The following is a 20,380-nucleotide window of genomic DNA, read 5'->3' as shown; positions in this document are numbered from 1 at the left end:
TGCATTTTCATTAAAAAAACAGTGAGAACTTAGTTGCGCACCTAATATTATTTCGAAGGGGAAAGAGAATGGCATTCTCAGTTTTTTATTTGGAGGGCATTTTCAAGGTCAGTTGAAGGTCATCTTAATTTTTTAAATAGAAAGCTCAATTTTTTATTATATCTTCTTTTTCTATCAAACAAATTTAACAACATTTGTTTGAAATTTGTTTTAAGAAAAACTTGGTAACTTTTTCAACATTAAATAACAACATTAAATAATAAAAAGTTACAATAGAAAATAAAATTGAGAACTACAAGAAAGTACTTAGCGCGCCCAGAAACATGACGTTCCGTAAAGTTCCGTTTCTTTTGGGCGTGCCAAGTGCTTTCTTGTAGTTCTCAATTTTATTTTCTATTGTAACCTTTTATTATTTAAAAAGTTTTTAAATTGTCTAAAATGTATATTTAATATTTTAAATTTATTATTTTAATTTTTAAATAATTTCTTTATTATATTTATATTTTTACTATTTGTTATTTTATAAATATATCTTTTAATAAATATACTTTTTTTGGATTTATTTATTATTATTGATTTTTTATAGAAGTGTAAAAATAAATTATATAAAAATATAGTTAAATAATAAGAAAAGTATTTTTATATTTTGTAGAATTTTTTGTTTTGTTTTTAAGAAAGGTTAAAATAAAATTTTTTTATTGTATATATATATTAGTACTTGGCTTAACTTATTTGATATCAGATATTTTGTAGAAAATACAATTTTTTTATAGATTTTTTATTTTGTTATTTAAAAAGGTTAAAATAAAATTTTTTTGTATTTGTAATATTTTGGAAAAAATTAATTTTTTTACAAATTTTTAATTTTTCGTTTGGGTTGCAATTTTTTTGTACAATTATTATGGTATTGATATTTTATTTATAAAAAAGGTTAAAATAAAATATTTTTTTGTTTTAACTTACGATATTTCGCTAACTATTCGTCGAAAGAAAAAATAATATTAGACTTTTTTACTTTATTTACTATCAAGAATATATTACTTTAATAATGTCCTAACTTTTGTTAATTTAATAATTTTGAATTTTCCCAAGGTCAATAAGTTAACTTAAATTAAAGTTAAAATTAAAGTTAAAATTAAAGTTAGGGCACTATTATTGTAATATATTCTTGATAGTAAATAAAGTAAAAAAGTCATATTATTTTTTCTTCCGACGAATAGCGAGAGATCGTAAGTTAAATGTTGAAAAAGTTACCAAGTTTTCCTTAAATATTTCAAAAAATATTAGGCAAATAAAAAAATGTTTCAAACAAAAGTTGTTAAAATTAATTGGTAGAAAAAGGAGATATAATAAAAAATTGGGCTTTCTATTTAAAAAATTAAGATAACCTTCAACTGACTTTGAAAATGCCCTCCAAATAAAAAACTGATAATGCCATTATCTTTCCCCTTCGAAATAATAGAAAACGTGTTTTAGCTTTTTTTTTAATATCTTTTATAATTTTCTAAATTTTTTACCTGTTACGTTTGAAATTTAGCACCCTATATCCCGGACACCCTTATATCTACATAGCTCTAACAAGTAACACTACGCAACTGATATTCACCGATTTGAATGAAACTTAACATACTTATTAAACACCGAAAAATATTAAATACGTGTTTTTTTGTTTCGGCTAAATATGCTTTTTAAGGGTAGAAAGCACCCCTTAACTCCTGGAGGTGGAAACAGTTATGGCTAATTATTTCTGAAACGATACATTTTCTGAAAAAAGTGCTTAGAACCAAAGTTGTAGAGTTCAAAGTGATGTACTTGATGACGACCTTAAAATCGACCTTGAGGTCGATTTTTAAGGTCAATTAAATTTAGAAATAATTACTCTCTTCTTATAATCAATGTCTACAATTTCTCTGAATTTTGTGTCGTCTTGCACAACTTCCGAAACATCTTCTGAATTGTCTTCAACTAAAACAGCATCAGGAATCACACTAGCATCAGTACAGTTCAAAGTATCATAATTCTCTTTAAATATATCAAAATTGATAGCGTCTTTTATCAAATCTGCAAGTTGAGAAGCGATTGATCTTTCTTCATCTGTTATTCTAGATTCTATATTGTATACTGGGTCCTCGAAAGTGAGGCATAATAACTTTAAAATATCTTTTGGGTTTAATGACATTATGAAATTTTACAGATTAACAATGCTTTAATAATATTATAACAGAGATTCAAAGTAAATTCATAGAAAGCAGAGTTTATGATTGTATAAGCCTAAATGAAATTAACACAAAAAATAGTCGTAGGAACAAATGATGGAAAAGTACTTGCAGTAAATACTTCCCGAAAGAATTTTGAAAACATTCACAAGAAACAGCAGTCGTAAGAACAATTGACGTAAAACTATAAACAATGAACACTCGCCCAAGTACAGATGTGAAAATGATGGTTGATGGTATATTCGAACGAAATTCACGAGCAAGATAGCTCATAGCAAATAAGTGATCAAGAAGTAATTCTGGAAAATGCTTGCTCAACGACAGTCGGGAAAATAATAATTGATCATGTCCGAATGAAATCCTAATACAAAATAAAGAGTAAAAGGTATTGTGGATAACTCCAGAGTAGCAATAAAAATTTAAAAAAATTTGAAAATTTCTAATATAGCATGAAGGTAATGTTTAACTTACAATTAGTGACATTTTATGTTTTCTTATCTTTACTTTTATTCTGAAGTTACTTACAAAACTTTTTTCTTCTTCTTATTTTTTCTATAAATTTGCGCCTATTTTCCCATTACGTCAGGTTATTTTCTTTTTTTAGGAAAATAACGCAACAAATCAATTCTGAAGACAGATTTAGTCAACGCATAAAATTATTGATTATAGATACAGGATGTGGTCAAAGTCCGGCAACGGCTAATTATTTCCAAATTTAATTGACCTTGAAAATCGATCTCAAGGTCGATTTCAAGGTCGCCATCAAGTGCATCACTTTGAACTCTACAACTTTGGTCCTAAGCACTTTTTTCAGAAAATGTATCGTTTCAGAAATAATTAGCCATAACTGTTTCCACCTCCAGGAGTTAAGGGGTGCTTTCTACCCCTAAAAAGCATATTTAGCCGAAACAAAAAAACACGTATTTAATATTTTTCGGTGTTTAATAAGTATGTTAAGTTTCATTCAAATCGGTGAATATCAGTTGCGTAGTGTTACTTGTAAGTATTGTTACTTGTAACAATACATAAAACTGGATTAGTCATGATATCTTTGAAAAATCCATCTTCAAACTATTACATTTAACTAATATTTCAGTTAAATTCTATTTAATTCTAATTTAATTTGATTGAATTGATTTGATTTAAATTGACAGAATATTTAAATTAACCTAAATTAATCTAAATATTAGTTTTATCAATTTATTATTTATTATAATCAGTTTTGACCTCCGCAACGTGTGCGTTCGTATTAATCGTCGATAGTTTCAACATGGTCGTTGAGAAATGAGAAGCAGAGCCATATCAAAGAGTCGAAGGCTGCCGACATGAATAAGCGCGTTTGCAAAAGTTTTTTTTAATCAAATAGAGGTCTATTGGCCCGGGGCACTTAAAGATTGGCCTCTCTTCTTCGATTTGCACTTGCTTTATCTGCGAGAAACTTTATTAAATCTTTTCAACGCGGCCTTTTCAAACGAGCCGGAGAATTCGACACGAGGAGCAGATTGCGCGTTGCGAACGCGGATGCGAATATTAATGCGCCGATACCGATAACGGAGCTGCGATTTATCGTTGTGGCAAGGTCAACGCGCAAATATCGCGGGAGAACAAACAACCGTCAACTTCTCCCCGTTCTTCACGCGTCAAAGTATCGGCAGCATCTCCAACATCGAGTGCGGTGGAAATCATCGTATCTCCGGCGCCAAGATTCGAATCAATTTATGCTATTTTTGTGCTATTTTATGTATCGTATTAACATGTTAAATACAGGGTTGGGAAGTCAATTCGTTACTTGGAACGAAGTTACAGTTACAGTTATTTTTGTTTGGTAACTATAACTTAACTTCGTTCTTCTCCCATCTGTAACTATAATTGAACTTAGTTATATTTGTGTGATAACTAGTAACTAATTTAATAGTTGCTTTAATAATTTATATATTTCAAGCTTAAGTTTCTGGCAGACCAGCACGATAACGCAACGTGCAATGCTTGATATAGGCATACAGTTATTCTAGTTGCATTTGGAAAACGCGCCTATTGCGTCATCTATTTTTAGCATTCATTAGATATAAAACAAGAATAAAAGGCGCAATAGCGCTGATAGTCTCCTCTCCGAACGCAATCTGTATTTCTTTCAAAAAAATTGTACCCCTATTGGACATTTCCGTCGCGCGTCGTCAGTCCTTATTTGTTAATATAACTTGCATGCAGTGTAAAGTGTGCTGCGTGGTTTCAATTACATAAAAAATTCAAGCAGTGGATGAAACATGTCAGTCTTTGGAGAAGGATTGTAAAATGCCATGGTCAGCATATGGAGAAATATTCGAGTTACAGCGAAAATTTGGAAACGAGAATAACTGGGCATTTCTCTACAAAATATGCGCTGCCAAAAAACTTATTCATGCAAGTAGAACTTCAACTGAAAATTTAAGAAAATATATGAGTGTAAGTCTTTATTTATAAAATATCAATCAATACATTTTTTAATGAAAAATCTCATTTTTTATGATAAGATTACTTTTAGTATTTTTAATATTTATTATCCTCATCAAATTCATCCACTTTCTTATAATTGTTATTAATAGTCTTAAAGAATAAATATGAATTGCTTATTTACATTTAAATTAAAATCTAATTTGTAAAAATTATATATAATATGAGGGACATAATAATCAACAAACTATTTTTATATGAAATTGAAAGAATTTACACAATTTCGAAATTTAAAATAATGAGAGAGTGAGAGAGTGAGAGAGAGAGAGAGAGAGAGAGAGAATGTGAGAGAGAGAGAGAGAGAGAGAGAGAGAGAGAGAGAGAGAGTGGAAGGGGAAGGGGAGGACCATAATATTAACATTGACGTGACATCAATGTCATAAGTTCCTACTGAACGATCTAACTGTCATGTACAACAGATATTAAATTGTATTATTATTGTTGAGTGAGAAATTATAACATTGATTAATGTCATTAGGGGAGTTTATTGAATAAAAATATAGTAGAAAGATACAATTCAGGACGCATATTTTTTATTTTGTTTCGTTTCAGCTGTACAGTCAATTGTTTTTGATTATATTTTCTACATAATTTAACGAGAGAGACGCGATAATATAAAAATAAAGGAGAAATAAACGAGAAACGCACAAAAATAAAAACGCTGATTATACTGATTATCGCAGAAATTATCGATGTTCTCGAGGATCATGTGGACTTTGTGATAGACATATGCCTGTTGATCGATGTTGTGGGGGTTTATTAATCCATCGGTTAAACCATGCTGTCGGAATGTGGCGGATTAGTGCATTTCAAGAAGAGACTAAAAGCGCGCATGCAACGGTCTCGAGAAGAAATTCGCGTCTTCGGAGGATAAGATGAGCAAGAGTGTAGAGTTACTCGCTGGATCGGAGGACAGTGAGCCAGTACCCGCAGGTGAGTATTCATTTCACGATATTATTATCGCAATGTTATCAATGTGAACTGGGACTTGCGATGGGATTCGACGACAACCATAATTAATACCATAATTAGTAATTCATTTTGTGATAATTTGGACAGATGTTGTCTCAGCAACAATTTTTCTTTTTAAACTTCAGTAAAAAGCGATATAGTTTTATAGACTCTATATATTAACATTAAAACATTGCAATTAATAATGATACACAAAAGAAAGAATGAAAATAAATAAAAATAAAACTTCATTTGTATAAACTGATTAGATTATAAAATCGCTATTTCGCAAATTGTGTCTGGTATAAATACGTTCTAAAAATGATCATCAACGTTATAAAAACGTTCACGATCGTCAAACAAATAATATAATAGCTATTTTCTTATTTTTATCATTATCATCATTATCATCATCATTATCATAACATAATCATCGTTATCATAATCGTTTCAACATAATCATCATGGCCACATCATTGTCATCATAATCAACATAATCGTTAATTTTAACAGCAACATCATCAGCAGCATTAGCATCATCATTATTACTATTTTTTCAATACTATTTACTGTTAGCGATATAACGGTCAACTTTGAGTACTCTATGTAGGCAAATGCAATATCCCGGGCTAGATCTCCGGCTAGATGAGAATATTGAACTGATTAGAGAATATCGGATCGATTTCCGCGATGCATTAGCGTATTAAGATGATTTCCGGTGAAAGGGAGATAAAATTCAATAAACGTCGAATCTATTTGCCCGCTGCATTACTGGACGTCGTCATGCAGCGGGCATAGCATCCATGTTGCGTGCTACTGCGTGTTTAACGTTTTGAGCCACGAATTTTTTCTTTTAACCGATTTCTATAAAACTTGTATCCAGGGGTTTTCTGGGTCGCTGATTACGAATCCGTTGTCAGATTTTCGAAATTCAAAATGGCGAATCCAATATGACGGACGTAAAATTCAAAATTCAACTAATTTCCATGAAACTAGGTATCTAGGGGTTTTAATGTCGTTGATTACAAATCCGTTGTCAGATTTTCGAAATTCAAAATGGCGTAGAAATTTAGGTTTTTCAAAATTCTCGCTTCGCTGTATTAAATCAGCCATCGAGAATTTTGAAAATCTGATGATGGATTCGTAATTAGCGACCCAAAAACCTCTCAATACTAATTTTTCTAGAAATTGAAATCTTTTTTAAATTTTCCGTCCAACATATTGGATTGGTCATCTTGAATTTTGAAAATTTGATGATGGATTCGTAATCAGCGACCGAAGAAAACCCTAGATATATAGTTTCACGGAAATTGGTTGAATTTTTAATTTTATGTCCGTCATATTGGATCCGACATTTTGAATTTCTAAAATCTGACAACGGATTCGTAATCAGCGGCCCAAAAAATTCCTCCATATCAATTCCCAGATAAAAATAATTAATTCTTCGCCTTGTCATACATTTATTCTTAAAAACATTTTATTGTGTTTATTTATTTAGCAATAGCAGTAGCAATATTAAATTTAAAGGATTTATAAGTAATCACAATTATTTTACACTAGTTAGTGTCTTAAGAAGCTAAAAAATATAATTGCTAAGAAATCGATAATTAAAATTGCTCATAAAATATAAAAAACTGACGGAATATAGGTGGGTCTCTGGGTGTCCGCCTGCGCCACAAAAGGTTAACTTGTCAAACATGTATATAGGGTGTTATTTCATTCGAGCAGCGATAATTTTACTTTAACGATGAGTTTTTCGGCGACAATTCAATCGATTCTTTTTCGATAAGAGAGCCGGAATATTAGTTACTTAATTTATAACTTAAAAAATGACTGAGTCGTGGACCGAAGCTTTAGAAGATTTTTTTAAGAACCAAATTAACAAATAAATACACACTGTTGAAAATTGAATAGAAAATAATATACAGTAATTTCTGGAAAATCGATTTACCGATGAATCCGTCATTAGAATTAATATTGCAAGTTATATGAGCGTTATATGATGCGTTATATGAGCGTTATATGAGCGTTATATGAGCGTTATATGAGCGTTATATGATCTTATATACTACATGGTTTGCATGAATATATTATAATTCCGTTCCCACCAAATTGTTTTTTCGTTGATATAATAATTTACCCGTAGAAGAATAACAAAATAACAAAAATAATTCGATATATAATACATGATTATTACCTACAATGTTTAATTTTTCGGTATCAAAGAAAGGCATATGCACTAAGAAATAAATGCTGAGCTGATTGTTATTCGAGTCAGAAATTTATAACGATTATCTAATGCGTCATCATTTCTAAAATAGGTAGCACGCTAAGCTTTTTAAAAGACATATACACGAATACACATTACTACGCTTACTAACACAGGCAGATCGATATGCTCGCATGGCTATATGAAGTACGTATAATGTACTTCCCTTGTCATTCTTTCAGAAACACGTGTATTTTTCTTATGATCGTTTCACAATACTGCAACACTAGTTTACCGGGTTTCTCCGTTACATAGATGTGCTCTCAACTCGGCTAAGGATAAAAAATAATCGCGCGATTTGTGTGACAAAGTAAACCCACCTTCTCATTTCTCACTTTCTACTTTCGATACACCGCAGCCAAAGCGATACCCGATTTCTTGCGTTTTGTTGTTCTTTGACTTGCATTATTTTATTTAACTTTATATTATCACATTATTTTGTATTATTTGCGATTAGGATTCATTATGAACGATTAAATGCAAAATATAATTATAACTTCAAAATGTAAACTTGGATACTAAATACAAATTGGATACTAAATACAAATTCCGGTGACACTAATAACGTTTAAATGGTTACATGAAGGGGCGGGTAATAATGAAGTTACTCGGTCTCTAGTTGTTTATTTTGATACAAGCGATTGTTCATAGCGATGACTTTTGTCATCAAAAGCGTTGAAATGTCAAACATCTTCTCAAACTAATGTTTGTCCCGAACTAATGTTTGTTATCTTTAGATCGCTTATATTTTTGATTTCGAAGTATTCAGCCAAATCTAGCTTTCGAATTAGAAACTTGTGTGTTCATTTTAGAAAATACATGATTGCAAATTAATCAGATAATCGATAACGATGCATCTGCTCTAAATATATTTAAAAGATAAATAAATAAAAAATTACCTTCTGATATACAGGGTGGGGCAATAACTATTAGGACCTTAAATATCTTCGAATCTATAAGGTCCAGAGGAAGATTTATGTAACCAAAATTGCACGGTACGAAGGGGACTATCATATAGCAATAATAATTTTTGTCCAGGTAGAGGCGCTTCAGAGATATTAAGGTCATCTTCATTTTTTTAAATGAGTCCGATATGTTTTTTTTTCCATAATATAATAAATGAGCTCGAAATAAGCTCAGAACTCACAACACAAGATCATTGAACGAGATTTAAAGTAAAGAAAAATCGATAAAAATATATTTTTATAATTGAATGGAATTTACGTTTACAAAAGATGTTCGAATGGATACATCGTGCATGATTGACTGACTTATTTTCTTTGTATTTTAATCTTATTTCAATCCATTTTCATGTCTAATTTATCCTAAGAACTTGTTCAGATGTCTTTCAGTAGTAAAAATAGATACTCACGTATTATCACTTCAATGAAAACAAACACTTGAAGGATCCTTAAAGGATATCTTAATAAATTCACCGTAATAATAAAAGTAAACATGACAAGATTAGTATCGACAAATCAGTTAATCGTGCAAGATGTATCCATTTGAAGAACAAGTTGACATGATTTTAATTTATGGTAAATGTTAACAAAATTCAGTGCGAGCAAGAATTTTGTATTCTGAACGATATCCTAATCGCATTCTGCTTTCGTGTCAAACATTTAAAAATGTGTGCGATAAGCTTAGACAAACCGGTAGTTTAAATACTCGTAAAAGTAAACGTGAAAAAAGAGTAACTCATGAAGGGAATGAAATTGATGTCATCGTAATGGTTAATCGAAATCCTCACGTTCGTTCGCGACAAATTGAACGAGAATCTAGTATTAGTAAGAGGAGCGTACTCCGCATTTTGCACCGTCACAAATTCCATCCATATCATCTTAGTCTTCACCAAGGATTGCATGGGATGGACTTTGTGAATCATGTTAAATTTTGTCAATAGACTCAACATCAGATTCGAAACAATGACTCATTTTTCGATACCGTGTTATTCACTGATGAGGCAATATTTACTAATCACGGGAACGTTAATTTGCGTAACATGCATATCTGGGCAGTGGAAAATCCTCATTGGCTGCGGCAGGTCAAACATCAGAGACAATGGTCTTTAAATGTATGGTGCGGTATCATAGGTGATAAAATTATTGGTCCTTATTTTATTGACAGACATCTAAATGGCAATAGCTACGCTAATTTTCTAGAGCATACAATAGGTCCTTTGTTAGAAGATTTGCCTTTAATTACACGACGAACAATGTGGTACCAGCACGATGGATGTCCAGCTCATTTTTCATTGATTGCGAGAAATAAACTCAATGAAAAATTTACAAATCGCTGGATTGGACGTGGAGGTCGTGTAGTGTGGCCAGCTCGTTCGCCAGACTTGACACCACTGGATTTCTTTTTATGGGCAACCCTAAAGGACATGGTCTACAAAGAAGAACCAACTACACTTCAAGACATACAACAACGGATTATTACAGCCTGTACATCAATAACTCCGACGTTAAAAGAGCATTCTCCGAAGAGAACTCCGATTAAAAGAGCATTAAAAGCTAATCAATGATCGGAAGAATCCAGTCTTGTATCGATATTGATAGCCATCACTTCGAACATCTTTTGTAAACGTAAATTTCATTCAATTATAAAAATATATTTTTATCGATTTTTCTTTACTTTAAATCTTGTTCAATGATCTTGTGTCGTGAGTTCTGAACTTGTTTCGAGCTCCTCTATTATATTATGGAAAAAAACATATCGGACTCATTTAAAAAAATGAAGATGACCTTGATATCTCTGAAGCGCCTCTACCTAGACAAAAATTATTATTGCTATATGATAGTCCCCTTCGTACCGTGCAATTTTGGTTACACAAATCTTCCTCTGGACCTTATAGATTCGAAGATATTTAAGGTTCTAATAGTTATTACCCCACCCTGTATAATGGAATCTTTAAGTATCGAGTTACTGAAATAACGCCCGAAAAGAATAAGAAAGTTGATGCCAAATCCTTTCCATCTACCAGAAGGAAAGACCTCATATAGAATATTTAATATGTCGGGACGTATGAGACTATTAAAGAATAATTCCGAATGACACTCGATATATATCTTGTCGATGAAAAAGCATCTTTAATATAGCATTTCTTGCTATGAAAAATGCCATAGAACAATGTTACAGACATTACTGGCATTGTCTATACATTTTTATCGATAAAATATCAATAAAATTTTCATCATATTTTCTAAAGTTCTATTTATATTTTTGATCTCAAAATACTCAGTCAAATCTAGCTTTTGAATTAGAAATTCGTATTTGTTTCAGAAGGTACACGATTGTAAATTAATCGGATAATCGATAACGATGCATCTGCTTTAAATGTATTTAAAAAATAAATAAATAAAAAATTACCATTTTTTTATAATAATATTCTTCTCTTTTTTCTCATGATTAATATATTTTATATTTCAATAACGTACTCCATGTTTGTTTTCGTTTTGTCGAGTGGAAAGAATTCATTATCGTTTGAAACGTTTGTATTCATGTATATATGTCTGTGTGTTTTATATATCCATTTCCTTCCTTCTTTCAGTAGGATCAGTAGGACGCATTTGTAAATTGCGCCGTGAAAGAAGTCACGAATGTAATTATTCATTAACCTAATTTTGCTATCAAGTACTTCTTTATTTATTTCTTACACAAGAGCGATGTAAGACAATTAAAGTCGATAGTTTTTGCTAAAGGAGCAATCGGAGAGAGTGACTTTGAAATTTTATCATCAGAGACTTGTAAAAGTTAGTCAGATCGTCGATAACTTCATCGATTCAAAAGACGAATTATTTTAAAAACAGAATTAGACATTGATCTGAAAGGTGGTCGATGGCGTATATAATTCGGTCGAATATAATATTTATCATTTGGTCATTTAACATGGTGGTAACATTTAAATATGACCAAAAGTTCAACAAATTCTTTTGCAAGTTTTAATAAACCTAAGAGAAACCTCGATGCATTTCTCACTTCCTAATAAATTTAACTTGAAAAATTAAAAAAGGTTCTTTTATACGACTAACCATCTCGTAACCATCGTCATAATTTTCATTTTATAAAAAAAATTAATATGAATTTAAGAGTAACAGCTCAAAAGTCAACATAAACGAACAAACAGCCGCAGGAAATCAAACGCGTGCAAACGGACTGATTGTAAAACACGTATTCGTTATGTACCACGACACTCGTACGTTCCATTAAAGCTTATTGAGAAGGGGTGTGTACGTTATATATGTGAGTTGTTCGTGCACACCAAATCAAATTACTGTGTCATCAAGGTGTGCCTGTGCAGTTAATCCACCTCTGCTCTGATTAGTCTTCCGCTTCAAACTTTATTTATTTTCAATCTTCATATGTTAACATATAAATATTAATGATTAAGTAAATAAAATGAAATTGAATTAAATTAAGTAAAAATGATATTTATTAATTATTGGATTGTTCGGAAAGTAATTTCAGTTTTTCCAAATAGATGGAGTTAGTTGCCTTTTTAAGCAGTTAACTCCATTCTAAACCAGAAAATGATTTTACATTTTTACAACGCGCATTTCAAGCTTTATTTGAAAAAAAGTTGTTTTGGAATCTGTCAAGTTGTTTTTGTTTGGCGTTGCATCAAAAATAGAAAACCAACGTAATTTTTGTAACATTTTGCTTTTTTATTACCGTAAAGGCAAAATGCACCGCAAGCAAGAAAAAAATGGTGTGCCATATATTGAGTAATATAAAGAGGATATGTTGACTGAACGCCAGTGTCAGAATTGGTTTTCGAAATTTCGTTCTGGGAATTTTGACCTCAAAGATATACCACGTTCTAAAAGGCCAGTTGAGGCTGATGAAGATTAAATAAAGGTAATACTGAATGCAAATCGTCATTTAACAACACGACAAATTGTTGAGAGATTGAATTTATCGAATTCGACTGTACATAAGCATTTGAAACAACTTGGTTTTGTTTTAAAGCTCGATATTTGGGTTCCACATGTTTTCAAAAAAAGAGATTTGATTCGTCGCATTACCATTTGCAATTTGCTATTGAAACGTGAGGAAAACGATTCATTTCAGAAACGTCTTATAACCGGAGATGAAAAATGGATTGTGTACAACAATATTAAGGGGGAACATCATTATGACGGGTTCAAAAAAGGCCCTTTTTCACAAATTTTCTATATCTCTGGCATGGTTCATCTAAAAAAAAAGAATCAAATATTTTCTTAATCTAGATAAATGTAGTTTTCGTTAAGCGTAGCCGTTTTTTTTAAATTAATTTTTCTCAGAATAGCGGCATGTCATAAAAAACCTCGATTTTTCCAAAATGTGTTCTTCATTCAAGAGGCCTTAAAAAGTAATCATTTTTAAAATAAAAAACACGGCTACGTTTAACGAAAACTACATTTACGCAGATTAAGAAAATATTTGGTTTTTTTTTCAGATGAACCATGCTAGAGATATTGATCCCACCGTCGGAAGAAAAATTTTTTACGGACCGGCACTCTGTTGTATATATCTTTGTTAATTTTTATTATTTTTTAATAAAAATTTGTATAAAACTACTTCAAAGTGTCCTTAATAACATAATTTTCCCACAATCCTTAAATTCATTAAATAATGAAAAAAATTCGTGAAAAAGGGCTTTTTTGGGTCATAGTGATGTTTCCTCTTAAACGCAAACGATTATGGAGTAGAGGTCATAAACCAGCTCAAAGCACATCGAAAGCTGATATCTATTAAAAGAAGGTGATGCTCTCTGTTTGGTGGGATTGGAAAGGAATGGTTTTTCTGACCTGCTATCAAACAACCAAATGATTGATTTGAATGTATATTGTCATCAATTGGACAAATTGAATGATTCCATCAAGTAGAAGAGACCAGAATTGGCGAACAGAAAAAATATTCTGTTTCATCATAACAACGCCAGACCTCACACAAGTTTAATCACTCGCCAGAAACTGTTAACGCTTGGATGGGATTTGCTACTGCATCCACCATATCTGGCAACATCCAATTATCACTTGTTTCGGTCACTGCAAAATTCTTTGGATGGTAAAAATTTCGATTCAAATGAAAATGTCAAAAACTACTTAATTCAGTTTTTTGCCAATAAGGACCAGAAGTTCTACGAGTGTAGAATCATGTTATTATCTCAAAAAGGGCAAAAGGTGTTGGAACAAAATAGTTAACAGAATAAAACTTTTCTTTCTATTAAAAGTATCGTTTTTCATTTTCATGCAAAAACTGAAATTACTTTCCGAACAACTCAATATAACGATTTTCAAAATGACACATGCTACATTTAATCAGAGTATCCATCACCGTTATTTACTATTTCCCGCTACCTTTTAAACAATTGCCTAATTTCGCGTCTGTGAGACGCTCATATTCTGCTCCGATAAAATCATCGTTGATTAAAGACCTATTTTGTTAAATTGTAATTTAATTTAATTATATTTTTACGGGTATCATTGGTCGCGTATCGCCATAGTTCGTTCGGCGCGCGTAAACGACTATTATTATTATCGACCTTATACCTTATACCTTAATCCGTCGATTTGCAGTTCGAAGGGCTAACGGAAGAACTAACGATACTATGCTTGATCTTCTGTACCTACAGACAGCTTCTATGCGGATAAAGCCTTTTTCATTTTCTTCTCTTCCTGTAATAGCTGACGGCCGACGGGTGGCTGGATTCACCTTTCAGTAAAATGAATGGTCGCCTGAATGCAATCCTCGTATTACGGGAACATCCCTGGAGATGGGATATCGTAAAGTCTAGGCGATATATTACTGAGCTTCTCCGTATGAATTCTGCTATCGTCGCACGGTTTTCAATGAGTTTATTCATTTGCGAAGGCATCGCACGCTACATTCTTTCAAAGAGTCTGTTTATTTTTTAAGTGTACAATATTATGCATTTAAAAAGTAAACACGCACGCGAACCCTCAATCTTTCATGTTTAAGTCGATCTTCTGTGTTGCTATAAATAAATTTTTGTGCTACGTTGGCAATTTGCTCGTAATTACCGTTAAATTAATTGAAAGTAATCCAGCTATCAACGAGTTATTAATTATAGTCTATCAAGAATAGTCTGTAATTTTACTCGTGTTTAGTATAGTTTTGTTGCTACCACCAACCGATTTGGCATGTGGAGTAGAATGTTAAAACTTTTCAAGCTAATTAGCCGTTGGCACACAAAGGCTTGATCGTTTGTTCGGACTAATAGCAATGCTTTGAGCGCTTGCACGTCTATCTAATAACAAGTGAAAGCTTCGATTAATGCGTCGATAATTGGGAGAATAGAGAGGATGGGAATCGCGGGTTCTTGTGCGAGATAGTTTTCTTTGTTTCCGACGAATTTGGTAGCGCGCTCCCGTATCTTCCAATTCTCATTGTATTCAGCGAAAGTGTGTGTGTGTGTATGTGCGTACTTCGTTTCGCGTATATGACACGGAAAGCTATATTGAGCCGAAACTGTATCGCGCATCTGCCAATTCTCGCCAACACACAAGTAACTCGGTCGTGCCGTGTTTTCTTCACCCGCAGATAACTCTCGCGTCCAAGAGAGATCCAGACTGAATCTTAACGGAAGTCGTCAGCTCTCGAAAAGCGCCACGGAACTCCGCGACAGCGAAATCGCCAATAGTTCGCCATCGAGGCGCAGCGGGGGACCGAGTGAGTCCGGCAGCGTCGTGCATCATCATCGGCATCATCGTTATCACGCTACGTCGGTGGCGCAGCGCACTCACACCTTCTTTGCGACTCTCAAGAGTCGCTGGGCGCGGAGTCGGAGTAAGGAGCGAAAGAAATCCAAAGATGCCGGCAGCGTGCAGTCGCAGGATGCGGGCCAGCTTAAGAATCCTGGCGTTGAGTCCGACTATGCCGCCGATTATTCCTCCGAGCATAGCAGAAGCTCCTCCGCCACTCAGAGTCCGGCCAGGCATTGCCTCAATCACTCGGGTGAGCGATATTTTTCCTTCACGTCTTTTTACCACAGCGTGATAAAATGCTTTATTCTGAGCGAATCAGCCAAGAGAAGATGATATCAAAGAGGCGTTGCATCTTCCCCCACAAGTCGCACACGTGAACAGAAGTCTCTTATTTTCTTGTAGTAATCTCTGACGTGTCGGGAGAATATTAAGATTGATCAAATAGAATCGAACGCTGTTGGAAAAAAATGAAGGAATGGAAACATCTATATGATGAGTCTGTGATTTGATCTATTAGTGAAAACTATAGAAAAATATGATCATTTTTCGTGTACCATTCGCAAGGTTGGGAAAATTACTTTGTAAAAGTATCTACACTGCAAACTCGAGTGTGTTATTTTGACACGTATAAGCTGAAGCTTTCTTCACGCGTTTCTTATCGTCTGAAATCACGTCATTTGATGCATTTCGATATCACTTAACGCGTTTAAACGCGTTAAACGACGTGATTTAAGACGACAAGATACGTGTAAAGGAAGCTTCAGCTTATACGCGCCAAAATAACACACTCGGGTTTGCAGTGTAGTTACAATTATTTCCACTGAAAAAGTAACTGATAGAAAGTAACGAGTCGTTACTTTTTTACAATAATTGTGCTATTATTTTAAATTTCATAATTGTGTAAATTCCTTCAATTTTATCTAAAAGTAGTTGATTATTATATTCCTCATATTGTATATAATTTTTACAAATTCAGATTTATTAATTTAAATAAGCAATACATATTTATTTTTTAAGACTATTAATGACAATTATAAGAAAGTGAATGAATTCGATGAGGATAATAAATACTAAAAATACCAAAGGTAATCTTAACATCAAAAATTCGATTTTTTCACCGAAAGATATATTGATATTTTATAAATAAAGATTTATACTCATATGTTTTCTTAAATTTGCAATTGAAGTTCTACTTGCATGAATAATTTTTTTTGCCAGTGCATATTTTGTAGAGAAATGCCCAGTTGTTCTTATTTCCAAATTTTCGTTGTAACTCAAATATTTCTGCATATTCTGGCATTTTAGAATCCTTCTTCGAAGATTGAGATGTTTTATTCATTGCTTGAATTTTTTATATAACTGTAACCACACAGCGCACTTCACGTTGCACAAGTTATGTTAACAAATCTGGCGATGCGCGACAGAATGTCCAATAGACGTACAGTTTTTTGAAAGAAATACAGGTTACGTTCAGAGAGGAGACTATTGCATCTTTTATCCTTGTTTTACATCTAATGATCTAATGAATGATCTAATGAACGATAAAGATAGATGACATAATAGCATGTTTTCTAAATGTAATCAAAATAACTATATGCTTATTGGATATCAATCATCGTCGCGTTATCGTATTGATCTGCCAGAAATTTAAGTTTGAAATATATAAAGTGACTATTAAAGTAATTATTAAATTAGTTACTAGTTATCAAACAAATATAACTAAGTTAGGTTACAGTTACAAATGGAAAGAACGGAACGGAGTTAAGTTATAGTTACCAAAAAAATAACTATAACTGTAACTTCGTTACAAGTAACGAGTTGCTGCCCAACTCTGACCATTCGTTGCCAAAGTGTGACGTATTATTTTTTAAATCGTGCCTGCCAATAGAGATCAACTAATTAAGATCATGCTTCTTCTATCTTGATCGATTGCTCGTTGCTCGCAAAAGCTGTGAGAAATGGTTCCTTCGATTGTGAAATGAATTTCATTCATTTGGGGATTCATCGAAGTAGAAATAAGTGGAAGATTGACCGTTCATGCTTCTAATAGAGTCTATCTTTCATATCTTTCTAATCTTTCATATTATATATCGTGAGACATTTTGACGCGTAGAATCTCCGCTGGCGCGCGGCGGCAGAGAGAAGGTCACGGCCATGCAAGAGGACAGCGCCGGGAAATGCGGTGAGGGATTCTCCAAAGGATCTCTGAGTTTTCAAAGCCAGAAGGAAGGGTCCAGTGATGGACCTCGGGGGTCTGTGAGTCAAGATGGTGGGGAGTTCCTTCAAGATGAGGTGGTGCGAAAGAGAGAATTGGCGTTGCGGCAACACGCCTTCTTCCAGCTTCGCTTACACATAAGGAGAGGCGCGAATCTCGTTGCAATGGACAGATGCGGTAAGATGAAATTGCGCGAAAGTTCTTACATTTTATTGTTATTGCATGTTATACGTACATATTACGCTTGTCGTTAAAAGAAAACATTTTTCCGTTCACTTACGTTTTTTTGAACTTGTACGGGAAACATTCTATTCGGGTAACTGAGATTCTGTTCTTTGTGGATCAGACAAAGATTCGGTTGTAGGAACAAGAAAGTTCTTACAGAAAGTTTCTGTCAGTTTCCAATTATCTCAATCGAATTTTGAAGCAACTGAATGTTTAAACGAATGTTATTGATCACGATAACAGAAATATGGTTTTAGAGGTTTGTGAGTTTTCGTTCATCCCTTATTCGGTTATATTAGGAGATTGAATTAGTTCTGGTTCCTAGCAATAGATGGCTTTAGTAACAAGTTAATGGTTAGTACGAATGTTGAAATCTGGCAACGCTGAAAGATTTGACATTTCTCTATGACATTTCTCTATGACAGTTTGCGCGCTATTGTTACTGATAATATTATTGTTTATACGCGTCTAAAATGGATTATACAAAATTTCATTTTCGATATTCATTACTTTTTTGTTTAATTTGAAAAAATTGGCAACTGAAGCTCATGAAATGCTTGTTACAATTTATGGTAATCAAATTCCATCGTATTTCATTTGTAAATTTTGGTTTCAATGATTTAAAAGTAATTTCGATTTGAGTGACAAAGAACGTATTGGTCAATTAAAAAGATTCGAAAATTCTGAATTGCAAGCATTATTGAATGAAAACGTCGCTCAAACGGAAAAAATAATTGGCTGAACAACTCAACATCGATAAATTCAAAAGGAAGGCAAATGGGTTCTACATGAATTGAGTGAAAATGACATTGAAATCGTTTGAATGACAAATCGTTTGAATGTCGCCATATCTTTGCTTACCAGACAGAAAAAAGAGTTTTTTTGTGACAAACTGTAACTGGAGAAGAAAAGTATTTATTTTGATAATCCAAAGCGAAAGAAATCATGGGTTGATCCAGGACAATTATCAACAGCACCAAAACGGAATATTCACTGTCACAAAGCAATGCTCTGTATTTGGTGGGATATGGAAGATGTGGTGTACTTTCAAAACCGAATGAAATAGTTACGGAGGAGCGATACCAGCAACAGTTGAACAAATTGTATGATGAATTGATGCAAAAAAGGCTAGCGATAGACGCAAAGTGATTCTTTTGCACGATAATGCTCGTCCACATGTTGCTTCAATCGTTAAACAAACATTGTTAGAGCTCGAATGGGACATCCTTTCATCCAGCGTACTCTTCAAACTTAGCACCATCTGATTACCATTTATTCCGATCGATGCAACACGCTTTAGCAGATGCATACTTCAATAATTGCGAGGATGTGTAAAAATGGGTATCTGATTGGATTGCTTTGAAAAACAGATTGTCCTATCGTCACGGAATTGTTATGTTGTCAGAGAGATAGGAAAAACTCACAGTTAACGGCGGAAAATATTTTGATTGATATAAATTTAACAATTTTTTAAAATAAAGATAAAAAATTGACAAAATAAGATCAGAATTAATTGAACCTCCTAATTGAACTTCCTGTAGAAATTGAGATTTTGTTTCGTGCAGAAAACATTTTATACGTTATAAAAAAGAATTAACATCTATCGAAATTGAAATCATTCGAATTGAGCTGTGAACCCAATTTCAAAGTTATATTATAATATATGATGGAATTATTTGAATCTTTTTAATAGATATTTCATGTTTTTTACATTTCAAAAATAATATTGCCAACATTGGAAATTTTAATAAGTGGCTAGACTTGAGTAAGATATGGTGCCATTTTATAGAATGAGCGATCAACGATGAATGATTATAATCACCTTTAGTAACGACAAGATTAGAATCAGATCAAATTTTGATTAAAAATCGAAATCGGTTTTGGCGTTCTTTCAAGATGCTAAAAGTTTGTACCGATTAAACATCACTGAAGAACTTGCATTCGCTTTATTATGTCGAATATAATAGTTGCCAATGTGCGATTTATATCAAATATTGCGATATGAATTTATGAACGAATGCTTTGCACTTTTTTAGGTGCTAGCGATCCTTATGTGAAGGTGAAATGTTCAGGACGACTGCTGCATAAATCGCGAACCGTTCATCGCGATTTAAATCCGGTGTGGGACGAAAGCGTGACCTTGCCCATAGAGGATCCTTTTCAACAACTTACTATAAAGGTATTGCCTCTCTTTTTGTCGTATTGATGCAAAAATCACGCGTATATAACGTCATAACAGAGAAATTTCGTCGCTGTTATTAAATAACTATACGCTAAATAAATGTATCGTGCTTACAGCTAA

General features: G+C 32.9%; 1 protein-coding gene across 4 annotated transcripts in view; it reads left to right on the top strand.

The window, feature by feature from the left end:
• Positions 1–20,380, top strand: part of Mctp (multiple C2 domain and transmembrane region protein) — an 85,858-nt gene that overhangs the window by 5,190 nt on the left and 60,288 nt on the right. For all 4 annotated transcript variants that reach the window (XM_025296718.1, XM_025296721.1, XM_025296717.1 and 1 more), the window contains exons 2-5: positions 5,390–5,639; positions 15,475–15,888; positions 17,752–18,030; positions 20,115–20,257. In XM_025296718.1, the coding sequence (XP_025152503.1) occupies positions 5,582–5,639; positions 15,475–15,888; positions 17,752–18,030; positions 20,115–20,257 (894 nt within the window). In that variant the 5' untranslated portion in view covers positions 5,390–5,581. The remainder of the gene's footprint in view (positions 1–5,389; positions 5,640–15,474; positions 15,889–17,751; positions 18,031–20,114; positions 20,258–20,380) is intronic.

The sequence above is a fragment of the Harpegnathos saltator genome, unplaced genomic scaffold (assembly GCF_003227715.2).
Source record: "Harpegnathos saltator strain DR-91 unplaced genomic scaffold, Hsal_v8.6 scaffold156, whole genome shotgun sequence".
In the NCBI taxonomy this organism is placed as follows: Eukaryota; Metazoa; Arthropoda; class Insecta; order Hymenoptera; family Formicidae; genus Harpegnathos; species Harpegnathos saltator.
Note: the sequence above shows the minus strand (reverse complement) of the source record. Positions and strands in the feature narration are given on the sequence as shown.